The sequence below is a fragment of the Oncorhynchus mykiss genome, chromosome 3 (genome assembly GCF_057628025.1).
Source record: "Oncorhynchus mykiss isolate SJ-2025 chromosome 3, ASM5762802v1, whole genome shotgun sequence".
In the NCBI taxonomy this organism is placed as follows: Eukaryota; Metazoa; Chordata; class Actinopteri; order Salmoniformes; family Salmonidae; genus Oncorhynchus; species Oncorhynchus mykiss.
This window is the reverse complement of record NC_143024.1, coordinates 42,857,574-42,880,635: the sequence shown is the minus strand read 5'-3', so window position 1 is coordinate 42,880,635 and position 23,062 is coordinate 42,857,574. Positions and strand designations below refer to the sequence as shown.

Sequence of the window (23,062 nt, the reverse complement as noted above, 5' to 3'; positions counted from 1 at the left end):
CCAGTAGTGTACGTGTACATAAGACAAACACACAGACATACAGATGTTTCTCACAGCAGAAAAATAATCCTGCAGCAACAGGCAATGTGAATTATTGTGTGGATTATAATAAATTGACATTTTTGTAGGGGTTGATACATTTTTTGTTAAGAGATATCAAGTCTGACATTATATATATATATATATATATATATATATATATATATATATATATATACACACACACACAGTGGGGCAAAAAAGTATTTAGTCAGCCACCAATTGGGCAAGGTCTCCCACTTAAAAAGATGAGAGAGGCCTGTAATTTTCATCATAGGTACACTTCAAATATGACAGACAAAATGAGGGAAAAAAATCCAGAAAATCACATTGTAGAATTTATGAATTTATTTACAAATTATGGTGGAAAATAAGTATTTGGTCACCTACAAACAAGCAAGATTTCTGGCTCTCACAGACCTGTAACTTCTTCTTTAAGAGGCTCCTCTGTCCTCCACTCGTTACCTGTATTAATGGCACCTGTTTGAACTTGTTATCAGTATAAAATACACCTGTCCACAACCTCAAACAGTCACACTCCAAACTCCACTGTGTCCAAGACCAAAGAGCTGTCAAAGGACACCAGAAACAAAATTGTAGACTTGCACCAGGCTGGGAAGACTGAATCTGCAATAGGTAAGCAGCTTGGTTTGAAGAAATCAACTGTGGGAGCAATTATTAGGAAATGGAAGACATACAAGACCACTGATAATCTCCCTCGATCTGGGGCTCCACGCAAGATCTCACCCCGTGGGGTCAAAATGATCACAAGAACGGTGAGCAAAAATCCCAGAACCACACGGGGGGACCTAGTGAATGACCTGCAGAGAGCTGGGACCAAAGTAACAAAGCCTACCATCAGTAACACACTACGCCGCCAGGGACTCAAATCCTGCAGTGCCAAACGTGTCCCCCTGCTTAAGCCAGTACATGTCCAGGCCCGTCTGAAGTTTGCTAGATAGCATTTGGATTATCCAGAAGAAGATTGGGAGAATGTCATATGGTCAGCTGAAACCAAAATATTACTTTTTGGTAAAAACTCAACTCGTCGTGTTTGGAGGAATGGAAGAATGCTGAGTTGCATCCAAAGAACACCATACCTACTGTGAAGCATGGGGGTGGAAACATCATGCTTTGGGGCTGTTTTTCTGCACACCCAATTTTTCAGTTTTTGATTTGTTAAAAAAGTTTGAAATATCCAATAAATGTCGTTCCACTTCATGATTGTGTCCCACTTGTTGTTGATTCTTCACAAAAAAATACAGTTTTATATCTTTATGTTTGAAGCCTGAAATGTGGCAAAAGGTCGCAAAGTTCAAGGGGGCCGAATACTTTCACAAGGCACTGTAATTGTACCTTTTGATTCAACAGGGAGTCCCATTGAGACCGAGGTCTTTTTCACAAGGGAGGCCCAACATTTTACCATTTCTACACATTTTAGAAAATAAAAGAGAATTTAAAAAATACAAGTGCACAGGGCACAGGACATAGGTTGATTTTTGGATTGGGCGACGGTATTCCAGAAGCACTGGTAGTCGCTGTAGGAGACGCTATGGCTCTAGTGTACTCTGGCGCAGGAAAGTTGTGGCTCCTAGTCAACAGTAACTAATAAGCAGACCATCCCAGGTTCCTCTCTCTCTCTCTCTCTCTCTTAGAGAACAAAGCAAGGTGGAGACCTCGAGGGGCTCGAGGCAGACCAATGTATCGTGCTGGTCATTCTGGATCAGACACGTCCTCTGAAACCACCTGTGACAGACATCACTACGTCCTTACTTCTGCTTGTTTTTAACCTCGTATATCTGAACGTTGACCTTTTAGCATTTCAAGTGGAAGGGGCCTCCAAATCAAACCATTTGAATGTATCTGTATTAGCAAATCCCACGCAACACGAGGAGACATTTTGGTAGATTCAGTATCAAACTATGCAGAGTCATGATGTTAGATACTAACACACAGTGACTCTGGTGTTATTCTGTGTTGCCTTTGGGATGCAGAAAGAGACTCCTGTCTTCAACATGCATGTAGCACCCATAAGCCATAAGCTGACAGAAAGAGGAAGCCTCTGAAATTCTAATCCTATCAGATTCTCCCCCATAGGAGCTTTCTGGGCTAGGAGTGTTTGGCGATTGGAGAGCATGTAGCATTTCCTTGCTGTGGTTGGAGCCTGCGGTTCACCCTCTCTCTATCTCTCTTGCTCAACCATTCACATAATCTCTTGTTTTGTCTTTATCTTGTTTCTCATACTATTTTTATCTATATATATATATATATATATATATATCTCTCTTGTTTTGTCTTTATCTTGTTTCTCATACTATTTTTATCTATATATATATATCTCTCTTGTTTTGTCTTTATCTTGTTTCTCATACTATTTTTATCTATATATATATATATATATATATCTCTCTTGTTTTGTCTTTATCTTGTTTCTCATACTATTTTTATCTATATATATATATATATATATCTATCTCACTCGCTCAAGTTCTCTCTCTTTTCAGAGGGAGCTTTCATTCTTAGTTTATACTTTCCACTTGGGGAGTTAACAACCAAGGCTGATGTTCACCAGCGGGAATCAGTCAGCCCTGTAAAGACATGACACAGATGTCCATGGTTCTGCTATCAATCACATCATTGTAATGTCTCAGAGGCAGTTTGAAGGAACTATTTTACATGTTGATTCCTTGTAAACAGACCTGGGTTCAAATACTATTTTAAATCATTTCAAATACTTTATCTGAGCTTGATTGATCTTGGCTGCCTCAATCAACCAATAGAATAGTTCCAAAACTCCTATCCTTGCCAATCTGGCACTCCTGGAAGGCTAGAGCAAACACTCAAGGTAGTTGAAAGATTTCAAGTAATATTTGAACCCAGGTCTGCTTGTGAACTCCTTGTAAAGTCCTGTGTGAAACTGTGAAATATCAAACACCTAAAGTAGTGGTTTTCCTGTGTGCTGGTTCTGAGGCCCCGGGCAGATGTTTCTCTCTGTTCCCAGAACAATAGTGAAGTGGACTCCGTGTCACAGTAACAAGGTGTTTGTTGCGAAGAAATTGGATTTCACCCACTGGTTATTTTATTTAGGTTGCACCTCGTTGTGCTATTGTATTTGTTTTGAACAGTTTGAACCAAGTTAGTGTTTGAGCATCCACAGTCTCCATTGAGCTGAGAAGTTCTCTGTGAAACCACGCCCATATGTGTGTGTGTGTGTGTGTGTGTGTGTGTGTGCGAGAGAGAGAGACTCTTCATCCCTATCTCTTCACCTCATCTTCCTTTGCACTTCTTTTTCTATAATGTGTACATGCTATGTTATCGTCAGGTTTTGACTTTCACGCTAGACTAAGATTAAAAAGGATTAGAAGGGACTAGACAACAACGAAAAGATAGGAGAAACCATGGCACAGCTATACATTGATAATGTCCTTCTTTCCGTCCATTCTTTTTGTTCCTGTTTTGCTTGTGGCCACGTGTGTGTGTGTTGCTGTGGGGCTGGCTGGAAGTGTCTCTCGTGGGCCTGCGCTGCGGAGGGGGAATGCACGGGGAGTTCAGTGACCTAATTGCATTCCAGAGAGGCTCATTTAAGTTGCTGTTCCAGGGGTTATTCTGGGCTGCCTACACAGGGGGTCGTAGGGAGAGAAGACCCTGGGACAGACCCTGGGATGGAGGTTCCATATGGGAGTCTCATCGCAGCCTACTACGCTCTCGCTCGCCTCAGTCACAACTAGTCCACAAGAAACCTGTTAGAACTGGTTTGGCAAAGAGCTCAACACGAAATGACCAAAACAAACAAATGCATCTTATCAACTGTCCAAGTGTGTTTCCAGTTCCAACATCTTCTATTTTTGTTTTCATTTATCTGTAAAACCAGATGTCTTGTCTTGGGAGCTTAAACCTTGTCTCTGGAATTGCCAGGGACCTCGCAATACGATATTATCACGATACATAGGTGCTGATACGATATGTATTGCGATTCTCACGATTGCAAGTCGATATTGTGTTTTATTGCGATTTGATGTCCCGAACGAATTGTTCACTGTATCTGCTGCACAGAGACAAAAGATAGAATGAGAAAACTAGTTTTGATCAGTCAAAGTACTGAAAACATGTTGGCTCACTATTCTTTAAGGAAGATGGTGAACAAGCTATGGGATGAACCAGAGTTTGGCTCAAGAGCAGTCGACTAGCGCTAGCTAACAATAGCAAAAACAAAAAAAAAGAATAACCATCCGAATAGCAAAAAAATAAATATAGATACAAATGTTCTCCTCTGCTCCTGACTGCATGTGTTGCCATTCAAGTCAGTGATGGCATAATGGGTGGACTGGCGGCCATTGTGAGTGTATCTATAGGGGCAAAGCAGGAAATAAAAGCAGGAAGTGTACCCACCAATATTTGTTGTTTCAACTCAACTGACGTTACAAAAAAATACATTCCATTACATGAGCCATATCAGTTTACGGGTGCGTACGTACATTTGCTCTGGCTATCTACTCCGATTTCAGAGCACTCTCATCTGAGTGAGGTGTTCTCTCATTTGTGTCTGGAAGTAGCTAGAAAGCTAGCCAACGTTAGCTTGGGTGCTTGACTGCCATTGTGTGACCAGAACACTCTGATCAACCCTACTCCTCGGCCAGAGGGTCCACTCTGAGCACTCCGAGAGCAAAACACTCTGAATTTCCGAAAGAGACAACCTGACAACGCTCTGAGTTTACCAACGCCCGGAGCGCACTCGGGCACTCCAGAGTGAGAGAGAGAAAGAACCCTACATCAGTTGAATGAACATTCTAAATGATTGCATCACAATACCAGGCAGCTATTGCGAGTGCACCCATGGGTTTACCATTCTAGATTACCATGGAAATGATTGCGTCACGATACCAGGGTGCCATGGGTGTACCATTAAAATGTCCACGGTTATCGGTTCCATGTCTGTTCTATTTATTCTAATTCTAAGTGTGCTGCTGCTGCATTGTGGATGTCGTTGCCATGTCAACCAAAGGCTTGTTTGCTACAGCGCCTCGCTTGTTTCAGCAAGGAACAACAACGTTTCATCACATTGCTAAGAGTCCATGTTACCGCAGAAACTGACTTAATTGCCCGGCCGTCCTTTCTTCAGTCAGCTGTTAGTTGATGCAATCATTTCCATGGTGATGTAGAAGTTTCACTCAAACGATGTGAGCTGATGTGGCCATAACAATTCCCAAACAAATCAACTTAAAACAACGGTAGTGGATACTTGTTGCCTGTATGTTGGGCTGTCTAATCCAAATGTGAGAAGGATCTGAAAAAAAGGGAAGCACACTAAGGCTGCCCACTTATGAAAGACAGTCCCTTAACCCTGCAGATGTGAGGTTGCAGTTAACTCCAGAGGGCCGTGTGTGTGTGTCTGTGTGTGTGTGTGCTTTCCTCTTCCACCCTCCCCCCACCCCCCTCCCCCCACCCCCCCTGTCTGTTTTTCTCACACCACTCGTCAACCCCCAGCTGCTCCCCCCAAAAATGTAATAAATATATATATATATCTATATGTATGTATGTATGTACAGTATGTACATATATGTGTGTGTATGTATATATGTATATGTAGATGTGTATATATATGTGTGTATATATATATGTATGTATGTATGTATGTATGTATGTATGTATGTATGTATGTATGTATGTATGTATGTATGTATGTATGTATGTATATATGTATATGTATATGTATATGTATATATATATGTGTATATGTGTATATATATGTGTGTGTTGTGTGTTGTGTGTCAATGTGTGTGTTCATGTGATTTTAGGCAGTTTCTGCGGACTCTTAACATGATAAAACGTTGTAGCAAACTAGTCTTCAGTTGCCTTGGCAATTCCCCCCACAATGCAGCAGCATACATTGAAGTATAATTATTACAACAAACTTGGAAATTTGAATGGTAAAAAAAAAAAGGTTTACATTTTATTTTCATCCATAACTGTCAGTTGATCGGTTATGTTCATTGTGCCAGCCCGAATCACTTTCAATGTCAAGTCGCTGCTGTATCTCTCAATCTCTCTGGGTGGTTTAGCTCAGCAGTAGTTAGTCTCTGGTTTAGTTAGGTGGTCAACTCTGCATCTTTGTGCGGAATGCTGTCATGAGTAGAGGTCACACAGATTTATACAAACAGGGCGTTCCTGTGGGAGCAGCTAGGGCTAACGAGTGGTGTGAGAAAAACAGACAGGGGTGGGGGGAGCACACACACACACACACAAACACACACACACACACACAGCCCTCTGGAGTTAACCATGCAGATGTGTGGGCCATTCGGGGGACTGTTTTTCCACCAAGGGGGCAGCCTTGGACTAGACAGCGCAACATACAGGCAACAAGTATACAGTACACTACACTCTTAGAAAAAAACGGTTCCAATAGGGTTATTGGGTTCTATGTAGAACCTTCTGTGGGAAGGGTTCTACATCAAACCCAAGAGGGTTCTACCTCAAATCAAAAAGGGTTCTTCAAAGGGTTGTCCTTTAGGTTCTAGATTGCACCTTTTTTCTCTGAGAGTACTGTTGTTTTACGTTGGTTTGTTTGGTAATTGTAGTAAAATGCTGGGGTGTAGTAAAATGCTGGGGTGTAGTAAAATGCTGAGGTGTAGTAAAATGCTGGGGTGTAGTAATGAGCAAAGTAGAGCAATGAGCAAAGTAGACAATGATTCCCTAAGCAAAATAGAAAAATGTGAGAACAACTCAAACAGATTCCAAAGTGTCCAGAACAATTCAATTTAAGGGGCTTTATTGGCATGGGAAACATATGTTTACATTGCCAAAACAAGTGAAATAGATCATAAACAAAAGGGAAATAAACAATAACGGGAAACTTTTCAAGTGTCATTTTATGTCGATATACAGTGTTGTAATGATGTGCAAATGCTGTACAAAAGGGAAAATAATAAATCAACATAAATATAGGTTGTATTTACAACGGTGTTTGTTCTTCACTGGTTGCCCTTTTCTTGTGGCAACAGGTCACAAATCTTGCTGCTGTGATGGCACACTGTGGTATTTCACCCAGTAGATATGGGAGTTTATTAAAATTGGATTTGTCTTTCGATTTCTTTGTGGATCTGTAATCTGAGGGAAATATGTGCCTCTAATATGGTCATACATTTGGCAGAAGGTTAGGAAGTGCAGCTCAGTTTCCACCTAATTGTGTGGGCAGTGTGCACATAGCCTGTCTTCTCTTGAGAGTCAGGTCTGCCTTTGGTGGCCTTTCTCAATAGCAAGGCTATGCTCACTGAGTCTGTACTTAGTCAAAGATGTCCTTAATTTTTGGTGAGTCACAGTAGTCAGGTATTCTGCCACTGTACACTCTGTTTAGAGCCAAAGCATTCTAGTATGCTCTGTTTTTTTGTAAATTCTTTCCAATGTGTCAAGTAATTCTCTTTTTGTTTTCTCATGATTTTGTTTTGTCTAATTGTGCTGCTGTCCTGGGGCTCTGTGGGGTCTGTTTGTGATTGTGAACAGAGCCCCAGGACCAGCTTGCGGGTTTATTTCTCTGTAGGTGATGGCTTTGTTATGGAAGGTTTGGGAATCGCTTCCTTTTAGGTGGTTGTAGAATTTAACGGCTCTTTTCTGGATTTTGATAATTAGCGGGCATCACCCATGCATTATTTGGTGTTTTACATTGTACACAGAGGATATATTTGCAGAATTCTGCATGCAGAGTCTCAATTTGGTGTTTGTCCCATTTTGTGAATTCTTGGTTGGTGAACGAACCCCAGACCTCATAACCGTAAAGGGCGATGGGTTCTATAACTGATTCAAGTGTTTTTAGCCAAATCCTAATTGCCAAATTGTATGTTTCTTTTAATGGCATAGAAGGCCCTTCTTGCCTTGACTGTCAGATTGTTCACAGCTTTGTGGAAGTTACCTGTGGCGCTGATGTTTAGGCCGAGGTATGTATAGTTTTTTTTGTGCGCTCTAGGGCAACAGTGTCTAGATGGAATTTGTATTTGTGGTCCTGGGAACTGGACCTTTTTTGGAACACCATTATTTTTGTCTTACTGAGATTTACTGTCAGGGCCCAGGTCTGATAGAATCTGTGCAGAAGATCTAGGTGCTGCTGTAGGCCCTCCTTGGTTTGGGACAGAAGCACCAGATCATCAGCAAACAGTAGACATTTGACTTCAGATTCTAGTGGTGGGAGGCCGGGTACTGCAGAACAACTGTTTTTTTGTTGTTGAAAACCCCTCTCTCCTTTCGTTGACCATGCAGTCACCCCAGCAGCATGGCCCACTCCGAAATCTAACATGACATTGTTGACCCAAACACCTGCTCTGGTCCCCGTAGCCTCCTACAGCCCTCGTACACACACCCAAGCAGTGGGTGCTTTTCATTTGTAAGACCCTTCTCACATAAATAGAGAGACCCCCCCCCCCTCTCCTCTTCCATCCACCACCCTCATCCCACCTCACTCTCCAATGTCTGGAGACAACCATCGAGAGGGGGGGGGGGGGGGGGGGGAGATCCCTCCATTGTTTTGTCTCTGCTGTTGGGACTGTGGCTGGGGTTGGGTGGGGGGTATGGTTGGGGTGGGTATAGGGGACGGAGAATGGGGGGGGGGGGGGGGGACAATGGACGCCGTGAGCCCCCCGCTGGTCTCCCGGTCTGTGAGTGTGACCTGCTTTGACAGTCCCAGGCCTAGGCCCAGCCAGTCCACAGGGTGCTGGGCTGTGGGACTTCTCTGCTGCCCTCCACCCAAACACTAAATGGGCCTGTCCCACCCACACACAGTGCAGGGCTCACAAATGCATGCAGTGCTCACAAATGCATGCATACAGTCACACACACACACACACACACACACACACACACACACACAGCAGGACTGGGACTACACTAGAACGCAAAGCCTCATTATTGTCATTCAAGCTAGTACATTCAGCTATATAAACAGGGAGCATGACAAGAAAAGTTAAACAACAAAGTAAGCTACAGAGAATCAAATTGATTCGATTTGTGTTTGTATGCTACAGGCGACACCAATTGGTCATTCATACATGTACATTAACATGCACTGCATACATACATACAAAAGTCATCAGATACCATAACTCCACTGTCTAAAAAGTTGCATGCAGAAGTAATAGCCTGTGCTTTCCCTGTCTTCTTGTCGTTATTTATCCCGCTCTTCTTCTCGTTCTCTGGTTCTCTCCATCACACGGCTTACAGCAGGGCTCTTTGTCTGCATGCCGGGAATGGGGAGGCGAAGCACAGTTTGTTCATAATGGATTATTGATTGGTCTGAGAATCTGCTGGCTTGGGGGTTGATGGAGGGAGAGGCGTGGGGACGGGGGCTCTGTCAACACCACTGCTGTCCCGCCCTGAGCACTGAATGTGTCCACTTTATGAGCCCCTGTCTCTATAACGTGTGTGTGTGTGTGTGATTTTAAAGAGTTCTCTGTGTTTAATGCCCAAAGCACACATGTGACTGACTGTGAAGCTCTCAGTATGTACCAGTCGCTTTCAAAGCTTACTCTCTCTCTCTGTATGGAGCAGTGTTAAAATCTCACAGTGTGCATGGGACCTCATAGAAATCTGTGTGGATAACTTTTGTAAAAGCACCCCTCTGTTTGGCAATTACATTTTTTTTTGTGCGTGTGCAGGCATGTGTGCGTGCGTGTGTCTGTGCGTGTTTTGTGCATTTGTTCACGCGCGTGTGTGTGTGAATAAAGCAGACCACTTTTCATTTTCTATCCGTATATGTTCTTCTTAAATGCTGTGCTCTGTGTCCCAATGAGGCTACAACAGACAGCAGGGCTGACGATGCCCCACACTGAAATGGCCCTGAGCCATTTGTTTTAATAAAGCGTATAGTGGTTTGGAAGGAGTGTGTTTTTTAACGGCCATATCACTCCACCTCCTTCCTCTGTGTTTGGAGATGTGTGTGTTGCACATCTCCGTCTCTCTTCACGGTGTTTGTTGTGATTGAGAGCCCTCCCTCTGGCTGACGGTGTCGTCCATCACAACGACGAGAGTGCAGCTACAGCCCTCCGCTCTCCTCACCCTCTCACCCTCACCTTCCTCGCCTCTCTCCCTGCCTGACACACAGAAGAATGTGCTGCAAGACCAGCTCCAGATGTCCCAAGATCCTCCCTGAGATCTGAGATGGAAATAGGCCTCCTTTCTTTAAAGGGCTCCGGATCGATGGGGGAAAAAAAATAGGAGCGGATTTCCTCGTTTCGCACAGCAGCTAGACCTTCAGCTGCCTGAGTTCAACATTTTTGCGGGGGGAAATGTGTTTTTGTCTTCCTCCCCACTAACAGCCCCTTTTATCTCAGCTGAGAAGGTTTATGTGGGTTTTAAACTCATGGTACGACATGTTAAAAGTGCATCGGTATATCTGACACATTTATAGAGCTATTATAGAGCTACGGTATAATAAACTTAGCCCTTCTCAAACCATGCATCTGTATCAGGGTTGGGATCAACACTAGCAAGATGGAGTGGGCTACATGACAGCCAAGGCATTCAATTCAAGGTTGGGCTTATCATAGGCTATGAGGAGCTTTTTGGGTCAGCGGGGTGGGGGCAATGGGGGTGGACATGTTGAAATCGAGTCTTTGACAAGAAACCCGTGGTGGGTGTAGTTTTTGCATTACTGTAACAGTCATCACAGAAGTCCTAATAATGAATGGTAACATTGTTCCTCTGGACACACACGCACGCACGCACACACACACACAACATGTTATACAGCTAACCTTGTGGAGACACACAATTTAGTCCCATTCAAAATCCTATTTTCCCTAACCCATAAACCTAACCCTAACCTGTCCTCTTACCCTAACCTTAACCCAAAAACCTAACCCTAGCTTCTAACCCTTAACCTAATTCTAACCCTAACACTAATTCTTACCTTAACCCTAAACCCCCTAGAAATAGCATTTGAACTTGTGGGGATGAACACAATGTCCTCAGTTGGTCAAATTTTTGTTTGTTTACTAAAAAAGTCCCCACAAGAATAGTTAAACACGTCCACAGAGACACACATACACACTATTAGCCAATTTGTCATTTTTTTTCTTACTTTGTGTTGAGAGGGAAGCACATTGTTTCTCCTTCAGCTAGGCTAATCTCATTACAGTTTAATTTGGACATGTGACCGTCTGGTGGATGACAGGCTTAATGCTCGCTGAAAACTTACCCAATCAGCAAACCCCATTTAATAACAAATAAGATCATTATCCTCTTTTTTTTAACACTTAAACAGGAAGAAATAAACCAGGAAGTATTAAAGGGGCAATCTGCAGTTCGAACAATAACAAAGTGAACACCCCGCCACTGATTTGGTAAACAGCTGAGGAATGGGGCTGGAGAAATAGTAACCACTCTCAGACTAAATGGGGAAAGAGACAGACAGGAGGGATATTACGGAAGAAAAAGGGGGAGAATGAAGATCTGTTCAGATCTAGGTGTTTACTTGTCAGTCCTTTCCAGCAATGTGAATTCCTTATGGGCAATTCCAAGGTATTGACGCTTTGACATTAAAACGGATGCCAAACAAAAACCATTGATTTCAAAGTACAACTCTATGCACAAGGAATACTTTTAACAATTGCTACAGACAATTCAACAAAAACTCATTTATTGGAAGAACTGTGCAGATGCAAACTTGGGGTAACAGAGTTGGGGTAAAATCTCCCTCAGGTTTTTATACGACCATGTTTTCCAAAAGCTCTGTTAAATATCTGCCCCGAATTAAAATTCAAAGATGTCTGCAGAGAGAGTGGGGTGTCAGCTATGACATGGTACCTTGAATTTGAAAAAAAAAAAAACAACTCTCAGTTATTGAACTACAGTAACTGAAGTGGATATACACCCGGTAACGGAATTACGGTAACGGAATTACATGACCTGTACTGCACAGAAATGCATAGTTATGTATCTGAATCTCATTCTCCTCAGGTTTCACAAGTTTGGACATCACAGCGCAGCACAGCAGAGCACAGTAGAGTGCAGTGCAGTTCAAAACAGCACAGCAGAGCACAGTAGAGTGCAGTGCAGTTCAAAACAGCACAGCAGGGCAGTAGAGTAGAATAGATTAGAGTAGGGTAGAGTAATGCAGGGTTGAGTTCAGTAAAGTGCAGTAGAGCACAGTAGAGTTCCGGACAATACAGTAGAGTGTAGTTCTCGCATAAAAAAAGAATACTCTACTGTACTATCCAAACTTGTCAATCATACGTCTATAATAGGTTCGGATTTGGTCCAGTCCCGTCTGTCTGTGGACGTTAACATCAACTCCAGTGGGGACTGACCACATTTCAACTACTTTTCAATGTCCATGCACGTCCAGTGCTTAGTGGGTGAAAATGTTGGTTACATTAAATGGAAAGAGAGGTGCCTTATGGGTAGGTGTCAGTAAGTGCTGGGAGAGGTGACATTAACTGGAGAGAGAGGCTGAGAGAGAGGGAGGGGTTGTTATCAACTGAACATAACAGTGTGCCAGTGGAAGGGAGGACAGCGAGCTAGTTTGTGACTACTCTGATTTCTCGTTGTAGCCAAATCAGTTGCAGTAATTCCGTTACTGATTTTTGGGTAATTTCGTTACAAATTTGGTAAAGGAATTATGAGTTTGAATCACTTAATACTTCACAAACCAATGGAAATGCCCTTATGTAATTTGCTTAAGGCTTGTTTTAGTGTGATTTAGTCAAGTTTATAGTCTCTTAGTTTTTTTTTTGTGATTGCTAATATATTTTCTTTGAGGCTCAATGCTTTGCCAGTAAAATCATCCTGTCTTACACTTTGATTTGATTTGATTAAAGTCAAGTCTATTGGTTGCGAACACAGATTTGTAGATGTTGTCGCAGGTGCAGTGAAATTCTTACGTTGCACTAATATCTGGCAATACAATAACAGTCCACACATAATCCAAAAAAGTAAAAAAAAGGATAACAAGAAATGAAGAAATGTCAGAACACTGGGCGCACAAAACATTAGGTAAACCTGCTCTTTCCATGACATAGAGTGACAAGGTGAATTCAGGTGAAAGCGATGATCCATTATTCATGTCACCTTTTTTAAATCCACTTCAATCAGTGTAGATGAAGAGGCGGAGATAAGTTAAGGGAAGCATTTAAAGCCCTGAGACAATTCTGACGTGCTTTCTTGGTTTGTGCCATTCAGTGTGAATAGGCGAGGCAAAATATTGAAGTGCCTTTGAACGGGGTATGGAAGCCGGCGCTAGAAACACCGGTTTGTATCAAGAAGTGCAACACTCGGAACAGTTTCCCGTGTGTATCAAGAATGGTCCACCATCCAAAGGACATCCAATCAACTTGACACAACTGTGGGAAGCATTGGAGTCAACATGGGCCAGCATCCCTGTGGAAGGCTTTCAACACCTTGTAGAATCCACGCCTCAACAGATTTAGGGTGCTCTGAGGGCAAAAGGGTGCAACTCAATAATAGGTGTTCCTAATGTTTTGTACACTCAGAGTATATAAATGGTGTGTATAGACAGTGTGGACAGAATATGAATAGAAAAGTTGTGTACAGCTCTAGGTATATAGAATAAGCCATGACTACAATACAGTATATCCTTATAAAGTTAGTAAAAACAGTATATAAACATTATTTAAGTGTCCAGTGTTCAATGGCTGTGTACATAGGACAGCAGTCTCTTAAGGGGAAGGGTAGAGTGCTTTGAAGCACCTGTACTGTCTCACTTATTTAACAGTGAGTGTTTAGTATTTTAGGCTGTGGCTGGCATTCAGACCTTGAATCTTTCAGTAGTCCTCAATGAAACATACTGTCTTCAGCACCTTCGAGAACACCACCACTAGCGCGTCGTTTTTTTTTTGGGGGGGGGGGGGGGGAATAGCGGTGAAACCAAAGTCTTCAACCGGTTTTAACTTTAAGCGGCTTATGTTTGTAACATGTGGACCAGTGAAATCTTGCGTCTGAGATACTCTCTCTCTGATACAAGTACAATGGGCTTTCCTCAATACGTATCGCATTCATGCCTGACTTGCTGTTGACATATTGCTCAATCCGTATGATGTCCATGTGCAGCAGATGAGAACTGCTTTGTGATAACTTGCACAGGCACAGTTAAACTGACACATGGTGTTGTACTCTCCCCGTGTTAAAGCAACACCATTTACTCACTGTGATGGCAGTTTGTGTGTGTGTGTGTGTGTGTGTGTGTTTTGATAGCCCGTCATTTCCCACCTCATCCTCGATTATACACTTATAGCCCGGTGAGCTATGAGCTGTGGATGATGTAATAACCTGTAATCATGCTGTCAATCATCCTTCCTCATAACTCCAACTCACTCCTCTGTCATTCTCCCTTTCTATATATGTATTATTCCTTTTAGTCTCTTCTGGTATCTTTTCAAATTGAAATGAATCTGAATACAGTAAGGGGCTTTTCGAGGTAAAAAAGTTTACATTAATTGGTGCCTTTGTTGGTATGTGTCCTGCACTTCAATTGGGCTTTTGTTGAGTCCACATTCAGAATTGTGGAACTTGCAACAGTGAGATTGAGACATGAGAGAGAGTGTAAAGCAACTCATAAATTCTCTCTCTCTCTCTCTCTCTCTCTCTCTCTCTCTCTCTCTCTCTCTCTCTCTCTCTCTCTCTCTCTCTCTCTCTCTCTCTCTCTCTCTCTCTCTCTCTCTCTCTCTCTCTCTCTCTCTCTCTCTCTCTCTCTCTCTCTCTCTCTCTCTCTCTCTCTCTCTCTCTCTCTTCCCCCCCCCTCTGGAAGAGTAGAAAGAGCCACTTCCTGTTGTGTGCTTAAGATCCCTGCCATGTGATAGTGTCAGTTGAAGCGGGCGTGGGGAATATGGTGGCTAGGCTCAGGCTGCTGGCGCTGATCCTGCTGATGTGAATGAACGTTGCACTGCGGTGCGATTGTGTGCAAATTGTCGACTCAGCTGGAGTGGCGTCAGTGGCAGCGCCATGCACAATCACACACAGTGTGGCCCTCTCTGTCTGACACTTCAACAGACCTACATATGATATCACCCCAAACACACGCTACTTACATAGAAACGTACGCACGTGCGGCATGCTCTGACACATACCTGGAGTTATGAATATGCAAATGTGTAACGGATCACTGTGGGTGAAGTGGCATGCTTTGGCTATGCTAACGCTGTCTCTTTTTCTGTCTCTCTCGCTCTCTCTCTCTCTCTCTCTCTCCTTTTCTGTATTGCCAAAATAACGATGTTGATTATTGACAATTCAATAAGATATAAAAGACATTTAGAAACATTTATCAGAATTAGTGAGTACTCAATTTTATTTGATCTCTCTCTCTCTCTCTCTCTCAGGGTGAGGACCTGCACAGGCTGTGCAGAGAGCTCACAGAGAGTGATGCAACCTGGAAGCTGCTGATATGCTGAAAAATAAAGCCAAAGAAAGGCCAGCCAGTGAACTGAACAGGAGAGGAGACATGGAGTAACAGTGTCAGCCAGAGATAGAGCTTGTTAATGTGTTGCCATATACCATGACTGATTCCTTCTGACACAGTGTACGGTACCCAGAGATGTACGATTCCCGATAGTGCTGTGTAAGCTATTTTACAAAGGGCCGTATAGCAGGTACAGAGACATTGACAGTGTTGGATTCACTGACTGTCAGGGCATGGATGAAGACAGATAGATGGCATACTGAAGATAGATGGCAAAAGACTGTTGAACACGGGCTAAATAACACTGGATGCACCCTTACAGTTGGCAGTGGATGAGCACGGACAGATAGAATTGGGATTGGCTGATACAGACGGAGAACGCTAGAGCTAGATGAGCTACTGCAGATAGCAGTGCAGATCCACTGTTAGCGAGCTAGCGCAGGCAGGGAGTGGGAGGCTTAGCACCATGAACCCCAGAGAGAGCGGAGGAGGAGGAGTGGAGGCCATGGAGACTCAGGCGGGAGGGCTGGAGGTGGGGGAGGAGGGAGGCAAAGCCAGCCACGGAGGAGATGGAGAAGAGGGGGAAGAAGACAAGGCCTCAGCCTACGACTGCAACGTGTGTGGCCGCAGCTTCCCCTTCCAGAGCTCTCTGTCGCAGCACATGCGGCGCCACACAGGCGCACGTCCCTACAAGTGCCCCTACTGCGACCACCGCGCCTCCCAGAAGGGCAACCTCAAGGTCCACATCCGCAGCCACAAGCTACGCACGCTCACTAGCCACCACCCCGAGGAGGAGGAGGGGCCAGAGGAGGAAGAGGACGGGTCAGTTGAAGTGGGTGTGTCTGAGGGCCTGGACGGTGGAACCAGTCCGACGAAGAGCAGCTCGGCCTGTAACAGGGTCGTCAACGGAGACGCTAACACAGAAGAGGGCATAGGGAAGACGGCGGTGAGGAGCGTCAAAAGGGAGAAGTCGAGCTCTGAGCAGCGGCCATATTGCTGCCGTCTGTGCGGGTACCAGACCCAGCGCGAGGACCAACTCCTCAGTCACATCGAGAAGGTCCACATCACAGCCGACATGGAGGACGAGACTAACCCAGTGAGTCAGGATGCAGTGGCAACGGAGGGAGAAGCAGGGACTCAGGTCACTGATGGTGCCTTCCCCTGTGAGACGTGTGGCCAGGTGTTCACACAGGCCTGGTTCCTTAAGTCCCACATGAAGAAACACGCAGGCCTCCTTGAGCATTGTTGTCGGGTGTGCGGCCGCCGCTTCAGGGAAGCCTGGTTCCTCAAGAGCCACATGAAGACCCACAATGGCTCCAAGGCCTCCGGCCGGGGGAAACCCAGGGCAGACTCCCAAGAGGCCGCGGCCACCATCAACGACGTGGCCCAAGACCCAGAGACCAATGTGACCTCCACAAGCCTTTACCAGGTTTGCTCCAAGTGTGGAAACCTGTTCCATGACCGAGAGAGTCTGAAGGCCCACGAGAAGATCCACAGCCAGGCTAAGCAGCTGACACAGGGCCAGAGAAGACCTATTGATAACGGGGACTCTCTCGGTGCCAAAAGGCGCCTCCTGGACTACCTCAACCTCCGGCCAGCTGTCGAAGTAAAACCCCAGGAAGAGAAGAGGCGCTTAGGCCAGAGGATCCCCGAGCTGGACCCAGTTTGTAGCTACCAGGCCTGGCAGCTGGCTACGCGGGGCAGGGTTCTTGAGCCTGTGGAGGCATACAGTATAAAGGCAGGTGGAGAAGGGGATGAGGTCCTGGCTGGAGGGACTGTGGTGTATGAGAAGGAGAGCAGCCACTACATCCTGGAGGGCCAGCAGAGGGAGCGACGTTCAGGGAGACGCAGCAGCGCCAGCGGGGGAGGGGGTAGTAGCCACCACACCTCCCCTGGGGAGCACACTCCCGAGAGCCTGAGTGACTCGGAGTACCGTCCCTCCTCCCGCCAGGGCCGACGTTCCTCCTCTTCCCAGCAGAGCCAGTCCAAGTCCACCGAGTGCTTCGAGTGCGGAAAGGTGTTCCGCAGCCGCCACCAGATGATTGTGCACCAGCGGGTCCACCAGAGGCGAGACGGGGGCAGGGGTTCCGGGTCCGGAGGGGACAACAGGGCAGGGCAAGGAGGGGACCGCTGGGGATCCACCAGTGATCCCGAATCAGGCTCCCCTAGCAGGCCCAGCACCCCAGGGTACGGGAACTCACCACCAGCCTCCACCCTGGGAGAGGACGCCCCTGAGATGGGCACCGCCAACGCAGTCCCACTGACAGGTTAGTGAACATACCTCGACTGTTATTTAAGTAGTTACTGACCCTAATTTAAGCCCTCTGTCGTGTGACCGTAGTTGGATTAGTGAGGGGGGAATTGGGCAATATTTGAGAGGAAATAGAATGTGAACAAACCCTTTCTCTGACAACAGCAAGATATTTAGCTCTGTTCTCAACAGATCCAAGAGATAAGCTTCAATGTAAGGACTATGTTAAGCATGCTGTAGGAGCTCATTCCTTTTCAAGCTCTTTCAAGGCCCCTGTTCCTGACAGTCTCCCATTAGCAAACATCTGTTGGTGAGATCCCTATCATTGCGATTCCATCTCGTCAACTCAGCCCCACATGGAGTGGGGACATGAGCCACCCTGTGGCGATAGTCGGAACTGCTCAGGATCTGTTTTTGAGTGTGCTTTACATAAAACAAGATGATAGACTGTATCATGTCAGGTCATATTCTCATTTGTGTTCAAGCCACTGTTGAAAACAACAAGACGGTTGACAAAAGCAGACCAAGATGAAAAGTCAGTGGGTGGTTTGATGAAAGCTTATGCTTTGAAAGTGGCTTTACAATGGAGATGGAATTTTTGGAATGCCTATCATTTCTTCACCCCTTTGAGCAATAAACACTGGGAACAAAAAATGATAAACATATAGATCTTGGTTGATTTAAGATTCAAGATGGCTTGGTATGTATGTTCTTCAGTAGGGTACAGACAGGTATTTGAGTGGGTGTCAGGGTTGGCACTAACTTGTTGAAAATATGTCTCTGCTTATCATGTTTTCATACAACACAGTTAAGAATCAGAGCTTACTCTTTCACTCTCTTCCCTGGCGGTTTAGAATGTCAGAAATAGAAGTAGCTTTTCTTCGTGCTCGAGCAGTGTGCTATTTCAGCTTTTCCTGTCTCAGGAAACCCCCCCCCCCCCCCCCTTTATCTGTGTGAATATGTTTTTGCTCTCCTTTTTCTTTTCTTTTTTTACAGTAAAAGAAATCTGTCCTTTTTCTCCCCCCTCGTCTTTCAACGTGAGAGTGTTTGAAAATGGAGCAGAGAGAAATAGAGAAATAGCACGAGAACACGCAACTTCACTAGACTAAAGAAAGAAAAGAGAAAGTTTTTTTGTTCTCCGTACTGTCCACACACAAGAAAAAAAGAAAACACCTTTTCATGTCTGTTGTGAACTTCCTGTTTTGTCATTCATGTACTGAATCCTCAGACAGGAACATTTACTTTAGTCAGTTAGTATGCAGAGAATGGATCTTACTTATCATGTCCCTTAGGCTACTGCACATAACATCCTATGTATGAGAACATTAAGACTATTAACTCAGTCAGAGCCATGGGTTCCTGGTTCCAGAACTGTTAGTGCAGTATAGACAACTCAACATGTTTGTCATCACAATGACCATAGGAGTTGGCAAGACAGCACCAACAGATCTGGGACCAGGCTAATGAGAGATTGAGGAGATTTTAAGATCCCAGCAATGGATTCTGAGTGAGCATGTTTTTTTTCCTCCCTCATTGCAGTTTGTTTAAACATAACTCAGGGTCATGTTCATTAGGTTACACAATGAAATACATTCTTAAACGTTATACAACTGAAAATGAAAATGAGCATTTCTTATTGGACAAGGACAGGTAGTCCCTCCCTGTTTCAGTCAGTCTTTTTCCTATTTGATGCCAAATGAACAGGAAGCAGGCCGTGGCAGTTATGGCCACATTTTTACATTTTAGTAATTTAGCAGATGCTCTTATCCAGAGCAACTTACAGTTAGTGCATTCATCTTAAGATTGCTAGGTGGGACAACCACATATCACATAGTAAGTACATTTTTCTTCAATAAAATAGCTATCAGCAAAGTCCGAGCTAGCTACTACAAATACCTACAGTGCCTTGCGAAAGTATTCGGCCCCCTTGAACCTTGCGACCTTTTGCCACATTTCAGGCTTCAAACATAAAGATATAAAACTGTATTTTTTTGTGAAGAATCAACAACAAGTGGGACACAATCATGAAGTCGAACAACATTTATTGGATATTTCAAACTTTTTTAACAAATCAAAAACTGAAAAATTGGGTGTGCAAAATTATTCAGCCCCCTTAAGTTAATACTTTGTAGCGCCACCTTTTGCTGCGATTACAGCTGTAAGTCGCTTGGGGTATGTCTCTATCAGTTTTGCACATCGAGAGACTGACATTTTTTCCCATTCCTCCTTGCAAAACAGCTCGAGCTCAGTGAGGTTGGATGGAGAGCATTTGTGAACAGCAGTTTTCAGTTCTTTCCACAGATTCTCGATTGGATTCAGGTCTGGACTTTGACTTGGCCATTCTAACACCTGGATATGTTTATTTTTGAACTATTCCATTGTAGATTTTGCTTTATGTTTTGGATCATTGTCTTGTTGGAAGACAAATCTCCGTCCCAGTCTCAGGTCTTTTGCAGACTCCATCAGGTTTTCTTCCAGAATGGTCCTGTATTTGGTTCCATCCATCTTCCCATCAATTTTAACCATCTTCCCTGTCCCTGCTGAAGAAAAGCAGGCCCAAACCATGATGCTGCCACCACCATGTTTGACAGTGGGGATGGTGTGTTCAGTGTGATGAGCTGTGTTGCTTTTACGCCAAACATAACATTTTGCATTGTTGCCAAAAATTTCAGTTTTGGTTTCATCTGACCAGAGCACCTTCTTCCACATGTTTGGTGTGTCTCCCAGGTGGCTTGTGGCAAACTTTAAACGACACTTTTTATGGATATCTTTAAGAAATGGCTTTCTTCTTGCCACTCTTCCATAAAGGCCAGATTTGTGCAATATACGACTGATTGTTGTCCTATGGACAGAGTCTCCCACCTCAGCTGTAGATCTCTGCAGTTCATCCAGAGTGATCATGGGCCTCTTGGCTGCATCTCTGATCAGTCTTCTCCTTGTATGAGCTGAAAGTTTAGAGGGACGGCCAGGTCTTGGTAGATTTGCAGTGGTCTGATACTCCTTCCATTTCAATATTATCGCTTACACAGTGCTCCTTGGGATGTTTAAAGCTTGGGAAATATTTTTGTATCCAAATCCGGCTTTAAACTTCTTCACAACAGTATCTCGGACCTGCCTGGTGTGTTCCTTGTTCTTCATGATGCTCTCTGCGCTTTTAACGGACCTCTGAGACTATCACAGTGCAGGTGCATTTATACGGAGACTTGATTACACACAGGTGGATTGTATTTATCATCATTAGTCATTTAGGTCAACATTGGATCATTCAGAGATCCTCACTGAACTTCTGGAGAGAGTTTGCTGCACTGAAAGTAAAGGGGCTGAATAATTTTGCAAGGCACTGTAGGTGTCTGGTTAGACTGTAAACTCTCCTTCCAGACCCTCATCAAACATCTCCAATCCAAAGTTAAATCTAGAATTAGCTTCCTATTTCGCAACAAAGCATCCTTCACTCATGCTGCCAAACATACCCTTGTAAAACTGACCATCCTACCAATCCTCGACTTCAGCGATGTCATTTACAAAATAGCCTCCAATACCCTACTCAACAAATTGGATGCAGTCTATCACAGTGCCATCCGTTTTGTCACCAAAGCCCCATATACTACCCACCATTGCGACCTGTACGCTCTCGTTGTCTGGCCGTCGCTTCATACTCGTCGCCAAACCCACTGGCTCCATGTCATCTACAAGACCCTGCTAGGTAAAGTCCCCCTTATCTCAGCTCGCTGGTCACCATAGCATCACCCACCTGTAGCACACGCTCCAGCAGGTATATCTCTCTGGTCACCCCCAAAACCAATTCTTTCTTTGGCCGCCTCTCCTTCCAGTTCTCTGCTGCCAATGACTGGAACGAACTACAAAAATCTCTGAAACTGGAAACACTTATCTCCCTCACTAGCTTTAAGCACCAACTGTCAGAGCAGCTCACAGATTACTGCACCTGTACATAGCCCACCTATAATTTAGCCAAAACAACTACCTCTTTCCCTACTGTATTTATTAATTTATTTTGCTCATTTGCACCCCATTATTTTTATTTCTACTTTGCACATTCTTCCACTGCAAATCTACCATTCCAGTGTTTTACTTGCCATATTGTATTTACCTCGCCACCATGGCCTTTTTTTTGCCTTTACCTCCCTTATCTCACCTCATTTGCTCACATCGTATATAGACTTGTTTATACTGTGTTATTGACTGTATGTTTGTTTTACTCCATGTGTAACTCTGTGTCGTTGTATGTGTCGAACTGCTTTGCTTTATCTTGGCCAGGTCGTAAATGAGAACTTGTTCTCAACTTACCTACCTGGTTAAATAAAGGTGAAATAAAAAAATAGTAAGGGGGAAAAAAAGTTCACAAAACTTTTTGTTATGGGGGGGTGCTGCGAGAGGGGAGTGCTGTGGGATTATTTAAGATACTCTTTGAAGAGGTAGGGTTTCAGATGTTTTTGGGAAGATGGGCAGGGACTCTGCTGTCCTAGTGGGAGGGTAAAGGCACCTGAGGTGGCAGAATGGAGTGCTCGGGTTGGAGGTGTAAGGTTTGAGTACAGCCTGAAGGTAGAGAGGGGCAGTTCCTCTTGCTGCTCTGTAGGCAAGTACCATGGTCTTGTAGTGGATGCAAGCTTCGACAGGAAACCAGTGGAGTGTGCAGAGGAGCGGAGTGACACGGGAAAACTTGGTAAGTTTGAACACCAGGCGGGCTGCAGCATTCTGGATAAGTTTCAGGGGTTTGAAGGCGCAAGCAGGGTCCTAGCCAACAGCATAGTCCAGACAGGAGATGACAAGTGCCTGGATTAGGACCTGCGCCACTTCCCGTGTAAGGTAGCGTCGTACTCTACGGATGTTGTAGAGTATGAACCTGCAGGAGCGAGTCACTGCTTTGACGTTTCCAGAGAACGACAGGGTGTTGTCCAGGGTCTTGCTAAGGTTCTTTATATTCTCGGGGCGGGGGGCACCGTGGAGTTGTCAACTGTGATGGAGAGGTCTTGGAGCGGGAAGGCCTTCCCAGGGAGGAAGAGCAGCCACACCTTGTCGATGTTGAGCTTGAGGTGGTGGGCTGACATCCAAGCTAAGATATTTACCAGGCACGCAGTGATGCGTTTCGCCACCTGGGTGTCAGAAGGGGGGATGGATAAAAGTAGTTGAGTAGTTGAATGATAGGAGAGACCATGAGAGGATATGATGGAGCCGAGTGACTTGGTATATAGAGAGAAGAGGGCCTAGAACCGAGCCCTGGGGGACACCAGTAGTGAGAGTACTTGCAGATACAAATCCTCTCCACGTCACCTGGTAGGAGCGGCTTGCCAGGTAAGATGCAATCCAAGCGTGTGTAGAGCCTGAGACACCCAGCCCTAAGAGCGTGGAGAGGAGGA

General features: G+C 44.6%; 1 protein-coding gene across 2 annotated transcripts in view; it reads left to right on the top strand.

The window, feature by feature from the left end:
* Positions 1-23,062, top strand: part of LOC110518297 (zinc finger protein 516) — a 53,035-nt gene that overhangs the window by 13,944 nt on the left and 16,029 nt on the right. For both annotated transcript variants that reach the window (XM_036973837.2, XM_036973838.2), the window contains exon 2: positions 15,357-17,703. In XM_036973837.2, coding sequence (XP_036829732.2) covers positions 15,903-17,703 — 1,801 coding nt within the window. In that variant the 5' untranslated portion in view covers positions 15,357-15,902. The remainder of the gene's footprint in view (positions 1-15,356; positions 17,704-23,062) is intronic.